The 7,500-nt window shown below is 45.6% G+C and overlaps 2 protein-coding genes across 7 annotated transcripts in view; both read left to right on the top strand.

Annotated features, from left to right (window-relative positions):
• LOC125040562 (dystrobrevin beta-like) overlaps positions 1-7,500 on the top strand; it is a 243,452-nt gene that overhangs the window by 58,623 nt on the left and 177,329 nt on the right. The gene's annotated exons all lie outside the window — the stretch shown is intronic.
• The window catches only part of LOC125040563 (parathyroid hormone/parathyroid hormone-related peptide receptor-like), a 24,303-nt gene that overhangs the window by 13,508 nt on the left and 3,295 nt on the right, over positions 1-7,500 (top strand). For all 3 annotated transcript variants that reach the window (XM_047635170.1, XM_047635169.1, XM_047635171.1), the window contains exon 4: positions 1,592-1,772. In XM_047635170.1, the coding sequence (XP_047491126.1) occupies positions 1,592-1,772 (181 nt within the window). The remainder of the gene's footprint in view (positions 1-1,591; positions 1,773-7,500) is intronic.

The raw sequence follows: 7,500 nt of genomic DNA, 5'->3' as shown, positions 1-7,500 counted from the left end.
TTACAAATAATGATAATATTGATGTTTATGATAATAATGAATATAATAGGAATAATAATGATGGTGATGATGATAATAATAATTAAGATAATTATGGCACTAACAACAATAGAAATAGAATACTACTACTAATAATGAAAATGATAATGATTATGATAATGCTAATCAAAAATAAAGATAATAATGGTAATAGTGATTATAATGATAATTATGATAATGATAATAATATTAATAATAATAATAACAACAATAATGATAATGATAATAATAATGATAATTATTATTGTTATGATAATAATAATAATGGTAATAATAATAATCATAACAACAACGACAATTATAATAATGATATTACTATTATTACTACTAATACTACTACTACTACTAATGATGATGATGATGATGATAATAATAATAATAACAATAATAACAATAATAATGATAATAATAAAAATAATAGTAAGGATAATAATAATGATAGAAATAATAACAATAACAAAAATAATGATAATGAAAATAACAATGAAATTAATAATAATGATAATAATCATGATAATAATAATCATAATGATGTTCAGGATGATATTGCTATAAATAATAATGGTATAGAAGATGACATCGATGATATGATGATAATAATGATAATAATTATGAGAATAGAAATGGAGATGATGATAATGGAAAAAAATAAATAAATAGATAAATAATGAGATAAAATGATGTTTAAAATGTTGTGAATCAAGAAATGTTTTAACAAGACAATAAAAAATGTTTTCATGCTTTGATAATGAATGGAAATAAATAATGTAAAAATAATGACGAGGGTAGAACGAAAACAGAAAAAAAATATCTTATTCTCTGTCCTTTGAACTTTTTTTTTTTTTAACTAAAAATCTGATTTTTAATTTTCTTTTCTCCCTCTCCCCCCTTGGTACCCTCCCCTCCCCTCCCTTCCCCACCTTATCGACGCTCCCCCCCCACCCCCACCCTACCCCCTTTTCTCTCCTCTTATCCTCTCCCTCTCTCTTTCTTATCTCTTTTCCTCCTCCCCCTTCCCCCCATCCTTCCCTCCCTCCGCCCTCCCCCCTCCCCCCTTCCCCATCCCCCTCTCCCCTCCCCTCCCCTAACCCCTTCCTTAATCCCTCGCTTCTTTAAATTCCTACTCTGGCTCCCCTTCCTCTCCCCCTCCCCCCTCTACACCACCCCCTCATTCCCACCCCTCCTCAACCCCTCCCCCCATCCCTCCCCTTCTCCCCCCATCCCTCCCCCCTCTTTCCCCCTACCCTTTTCTCCCCCTCTCCCCTTCCTCTCCCCCTCCCCCCTCTACACCCACCCCATTCCCACCCCTCCTCAACCCCTCCCCCATCCCTCCCCTTCTCCCCCATCCCTCCCCCCTCTTTCCCCCTACCCTTTCTCCCCCTCTTCCCTTCGCCCCCCCCTCCCCCCTCTTCCCCTCCCCCCTCTCTCCCTACCCCTCCTTCCCTCCCCCCTCTCTCCCAACCCCATCCCCCTCTCCCCTCCCCCTCCCCTTCTCCCACTCCCCCTACTCCCCCTCCTCCCCCCTCTCTCCCTCCCCCCTCCCCCTCTCCAGCCGGGGCACAGGTATGCCGTGTCTCGCCAACGCCGCCCACAGAAAGAAGGATGGAGGAAACCCGCCCACAGGCAGCCCCCCGGGACTCCTGACGAATGCCACCAAGGTCAACGGGGCCCCGGTGCAGCCTTCCTTCCTGGCGAGTCACAGGAACTCCAGCTGTGACGACCTGCCCGATCAGGTGAGACTTTGTTGAATAAACGACCCGTTTTTCGGTGGGTGGTTTTAAAACATTAATGGTAAGTGAAAAGAAAGAGAGAGAGAGAGAGAGAGAGAGAGAGAGAGAGAGAGAGAGAGAGAGAGAGAGAGAGAGAGAGAACGAGAGAGAGAGAGAATAAGAGAGAGAGAGAGAGAGAGAGAGAGAATAAGAGAGAGAGAGAGAGAGAGAGAGAGAGAGAGAGAGAGAGAGAGAGAGAGAGAGAGAGAGAGAGAGAGAGAGAGAGAAAGAACGAGAGAGAGAGAGAACAAGAGAGAGAGAGAGAGAGAGAGAGAGAGAGAGAGAGAGAGAGAGAGAGAGAGAGAGAGAGAGAGAGAGAGAGAGAGAGAGAACAGAGAGAGAGAGAGAGAGAGAGAGAGACGAGAGAGAGAGAGAGAGAGAGAGAGAGAGAGAGAGAGAGAACGAGAGAGAGAGAGAACAGAGAGAGAGAGAGAGAGAGAAGAGAGAGAGAGAGAGAGAGAAGAGAGAGAGAGAGAGAGAGAGAGAGAGAGAGAGAGAGAGAGAGAGAGAGAGAGAGAGAGAGATACGTTGAGAGAGAGGAGAGAGAAGAGAGAGAGAGAAGAGAACGAGAGAGAATGAGAGAGAGAGAGAGAGAGTGAGAGAGAGAGAGAGAGAGTTTGAGATAGAGACGAGAGAGAGAGAGAGATGAGAGAGAGAGAGAGAGAGAACGAGAGAGAAGAGAGAGAGAGACGAGAGAGAACGAGAGAGAGGAGAAGAGGAGAGAGGGGGGAGGAGAGGAAGAGAGAGAGACAGAGAGAGAGAGAATTAGGGAGGAGGGGGAAAAACGAGAGAGAATGAGAGGATGAGAGAGATGGAGAGGAGAGGAGAGGGAGAGAAGAGAGACGGAGAGGAGAGAGACGGACGAAGGAGGAGAGAGAGAGAGGAAGAGAGAGGGAGAGAGGAGAGGAGAGTGAGGAGGGAGAGAGGAGAGAGAGAGAGGAGGAGAGAGAGAGAGAGAGAGAGAGAGAGGAGAGGATGGGAGATAGAGAGAGAAGAGAGGAGAGAGAGAGAGAGGGAGGAAGGAGAGGAGGGGATGAGAGGAGATAGGAGAGAGAGATAGAGAGAGGAGAGATGGAGAATGAGGAGGAGAGGAGGAGAGAGAGAGAGAGAGAGAAGGAGTGAGAGAGAGAGACGAGAGAAGGAGAGGGGGAAAAGGAGAGATAGGAGAGGAGAGAGAGAGAGAGGTGAGAGAGGAGAAAGATGAGAGAGAGAGAGGAGAGAGAGAGAGAGACAGAGGAGATGAGAGAGAGAGATGGGGAGAGAGAGACATGAAGCACATAACCATCACGAATTGTGTGGAAATGTTATGAATCTCATAGTAATGATGATGATGATAATAATATTGGTAATGATAATGATAATGATAGTATTTATTTTAAACCATAGAAATTTGATAATACATAAAATGTGTTAATATTAGTAAATTATAATATTTATAATATTGAATAATTTAAAAATTTAATATTAATTTAATAACTAATAGTAATGATAGTATTAATAATAATAATTATGATAATAATATTATTATTAATAATAATATTGATAATAATAACAATATCAATAATAATAATAATAGTAATGATAATATTAATAATAATAAAAATAATAATGATAATATTATTATCAATAATAATATTGATAATAATATTTATCATAAAAAAAAAAAATTACTGGAACCAAAATAGACACCATACTATCAAAAATAACTAAAACAATAATAACAATAAAACAATACATGACGATGATATAAATACCGTAAAAAAACACACGATCCGACACTGAATAATCCAATTTATTCAGATACTATGATATTGAGCGTCCAATTATGACACTGTGCCTGAGGTGTCATCCGTGTCGTTTTTCAATTGCTCGTATGACAGACCCTCGGAGAAGACAATTTGGGGTTGGCGTTTTGAATGACGTTATGTACAAAGGAATTAAGGAAGATAAGGGAAAAGAGGAATAAAAAGATGGAGTTAATAGAGAACATGAGGAGAGAGAGAGTGAGAGAGAGAGAGATGAGAGGAGATGAGAGGGGAGAGAGAGAGAGGAGGAGAGAGAGGAGAGGAAGAGGAGAGAGGAGTGAGAGAGAGAGAGAGAGAGAGATGAGAGAGAGAGAGAGAGAGAGGTGGAGAGAGAGAGAGATGAGAGAGAGGGGAGTGAGAGAGAGAGAAGAGAGAGAGGAGGGAGAGGAGAGGGAGAGGGGAGATGAGAGCCGAGAGATAGAGAGAGGATGAGAGAGAGGGAGAGAGGAGGGTGGGGAGAGAGGGAGGAGAGAGAGAGATGAGAGAGAGAGAGGAGAGAGGAGAGGGGAGAAGAGAGAAAGAGGAGAGAGAGATGAGAGAGAGGGGAGGAGAGAGAGAGAGAGAGAGAGGGAGAGAGAGGAGAGAGGAGAGAGAGGAGAGAGAGAGGTGAGAGAGAGGAGAGAGAGAAGAGGAGGAAGAGAGAGAGAGAGAGAGGAGAGAGAGAAGAGAGAGAGAGAGAGAGAGGGAGAGAGAAGAGAGTGAGAGAGAGGAGAGAGAGGTGAGAGAGAGAGAGAGAAGAGAGAGAGGAGGAGATGAGAGGGGAGAGAGGGGGAGAGAGAGGGAGGTGAGAGAGGAGAGAGAGGAGAGAGTGAGACGAGGGAGGGGAGAGGAGAGGAGATGAGAGATGAGGAGAGAGAGTGGAGTGGAGAGAGAGAGAGAGAGACGGAGAGGAGAGAGATTGAGAGGAGAGGTGAAGAGAGGAGAGAGGAGAGGTGGGAGACGAGAGAGAGGATGAGAGAGGAGGAGAGAGAGAGGAGAGTGAGAGAGAGAGAGAGAGAGAGAGAGGAGAGAGAGAGAGGGAGGAGAGGAGAGAATGAGAGAGGAGAGAGAGAGAGAGAGAGAGAGGGGGGAGGGGGAGAGAGAGAGAGAGAGAGAGAGAGAGGAGAGGAGAGAGAGGGAGGAGAGAGGAGAGAGGAGTGAGGAGACGAGGAGAGAGAGAGAGAGAGAGAGAGAGAGGACGAGAATGAGAGAGAGAGAGAGGATGAGAGGAGAGAGAGGGTGGGGGGGAGAGAGAGGGAGAGAGCGATGAGAGGAGAGGATGGAGATGAGGAGGAGAGATGGAGAGAGAGAGGAGAGAGAAAGAGAGTGGAGAGAGAGAGGAGGAGAGAGATGGGAGAGAGATGAGAGAGGGGAGAAGAGGTGGGGGGAGAGAGAGGAGAGAGGGAGAGGAGAGAGTGAGAGAGAGGAGGATGAGAGGAGAGAGAGAGGAGAGACGAGATGAGAGAGAGGGAGAGAAGGTGGAGAGGGAGAGAGAGAGGAGGAGAGGAGAGAGAGAGAGAGGTGAGAGAGAGAGAGAGAGAGAAGGAGGAGGGAGAGAGAGGAGAGAGAGATGAGAGGAGAGAGAGAGAGAGGAGAGTGAGTGGGAGAGAGAGAGAGGAGAGAGGGGGAGAGAGGAGAGAGAGGAGAGGAGAGAGAGGAGAGAGGAGAGAGAGGAGGAGAGAGTGGGGAGGAGGAGAGAGAGTGAGGAGAGAGGAGAGAGTGGGAGGAGGAGAGGAGAGAGAGAGAGAGAGTGAGAGGAGATGGAGAGATGGAGCGAAGAGAAAGGGAGAGAGGAGAGAGAGAGAGAGGTGAGAGAGGAGAGAGGGAGAGGAGGGATGATGAGAGAGAGAGGATGAGAGAGTGAGAGAGGAGAGAGGAGAGAGAGAGAGAGGAGAGTAGGTAGTAAGGGGGGGGAGGGAGAGAGTAAGATGAGAGATGGAGGAGGATAGAGAGATGAGAGAGAAGAGAGGAGAGAGAGGAGAAGAGTAGAGAGAGGAGAGAGTGAGAGAGAGAGAGATGAGAGGGAGTGAGAGAGAGGAGGAGGGAGAGTTGAGGAGTGAAGAGAGGAGAGATGAGAGAGAGGAGGGAGAGATGAAAAGAGAGAGAGAGAGGAGAGAGAAGATGAGGGGAGGAAAGAAGAGGGAGGAGAGAAAAGATGGATGAGGAGAGGGGGGGGGGTGGGAGGGAAAAGAGATGGAGAGAGAGAGAAAGAGGGATAGGAGATGAGAAAAAAGATGAGACAGGGGAAAGAAAAAAAGAGAGAGGAGAGAGAAAGGAGGGAGAGGAGGGGGAGGGAGAGAGAGGGGGGGAGACTGTGAGATGAGGAGAGGAGAGGGGAGAGATGTGAGAAAAGGAAAGAGAGAGAGAGGATGAGAGAGAGAGGAGAAGAGAGAGATTAAAAGAGAGAGTGGAGCGTGGAAAAAGGGGGGAAATAGAGGGGGGATGAGAGAGAGGAAAGACGAAGAGACGAAGAAGAGAGAAAAAGAGAAATGAAAAAAAAAGGGGAAAGGAAAAAAGGAGAGAAGAAAAAGAAGAGAGAGAGAGAAAAATGAAGAGAGGGGGGAGGATAGAGAGAGAGAGGAGAGGGGAAAGCGAGAGAGGATGAGAGAAAAGGAGAGAGAGAGAGAGAGAGAGGGACGAGAGAGAGGGAGAGGGGAAAGATGGAGTGAGAGTGAGGAGAGAGAGAAAAGGAAGAGAGAGAGAGAGAGAGAAAGAGGAGAGAGAAAGGCGGAGAGAGAGAAAAGAGAGGGAGGGGGGAGGGGGAAGAAAAGAGAAGAAGGATGAGAGAGAGAGAGGGGGGGGGGAAAGGAGAGGAGAATGTTGAGAGAGAGAGGGGGGGGGAAAGGGAGAGAGGATAAAAAGAGAGAGAGAAAATGGAGAGAGGGAGGGGGGGGGTGGGGGGGGGGGGGGGGAGATCGAGATGAGAGAGTAAAGAGAGAGAGAAAGAGAGAGGAGAGGGGTGGGGGGGGAAGGAGAGAGAGAGAGAGAGAGAGAAGGAGAGAGAAGAGAAGAGAGAGAGAGAGAGTGAGAGGGAGAGAAGAGAGGAGAGAGAGAAGAAAGAGTGAGAGAGAAAGAGAGAGAGAGAGAGAGAGAGAGAGAGGGGAAGAAAGAGAGAGGAGAGTGATGAGAGAGAGGAGAGAGAGAAAGAGAGAGATGGTGACTTTGTCTACCTCTCTCTCTCTCTCTCTCTCTCTCTCTCTCTCTCTGGTAGTGTGTGTGTGTGTGTGTGTGTGTGTGTGTGTGTGTGTGTGTGTGTGCGTTTGTATGTGCGTGTGTATATGTGTATATCTCTCTCTCCCTCTCTCTCTCTCTCTCTCTCTCTCTCTCTCTCTCTCTCTCTCTCTCTCTCTCTCTCTCTCTCTCTCTCCCTCTCTGTGTGTGTGTGTGTATGTGTGACTGTCTGTCTCTCCCTCTCTCTCTGTCTCTCCCTCTCTCTATCAAGTGTAAAAGAAAAGAGAGAGACAGACAAAAGGAGAAGTATATTCAGATAGAAATATAAAGAGGAAGTTGCATAACTGAATGGCTTCCCTTTGGCTCAGGATATTTATCAGATATTGCATGCAACGATGCAGCAAAATACCCTAAGGAACTCAGGACTAATTTTGCGATGATCAGCCGTCACTGGTGGCCATTTTTTTATTGTTTGTACTGTTTTGACGTTGTTTGTTTTTGTTTTTATTTTCTTGTTTTTCTTTATCATTTAGGGAAGATTTATCGTATGCTAATCTTGTAGATTTATTTTTATATTTATACTTGTTAGTAAAAGAGTTCTACAATGGTATAGTTTGATAGATAAATATACTGATAGATACAGAGAGATATTCAGATATACAGACAGATAGAAAGATAAACACAGACGAAGTTATATACAGACACACACACACACACACACACACGTACGTACCCTT

The sequence above is a fragment of the Penaeus chinensis genome, chromosome 29 (assembly GCF_019202785.1).
Source record: "Penaeus chinensis breed Huanghai No. 1 chromosome 29, ASM1920278v2, whole genome shotgun sequence".
NCBI classification, from domain to species: domain Eukaryota; kingdom Metazoa; phylum Arthropoda; class Malacostraca; order Decapoda; family Penaeidae; genus Penaeus; species Penaeus chinensis.
This window is presented reverse-complemented; position numbering and strand designations above follow the sequence as displayed.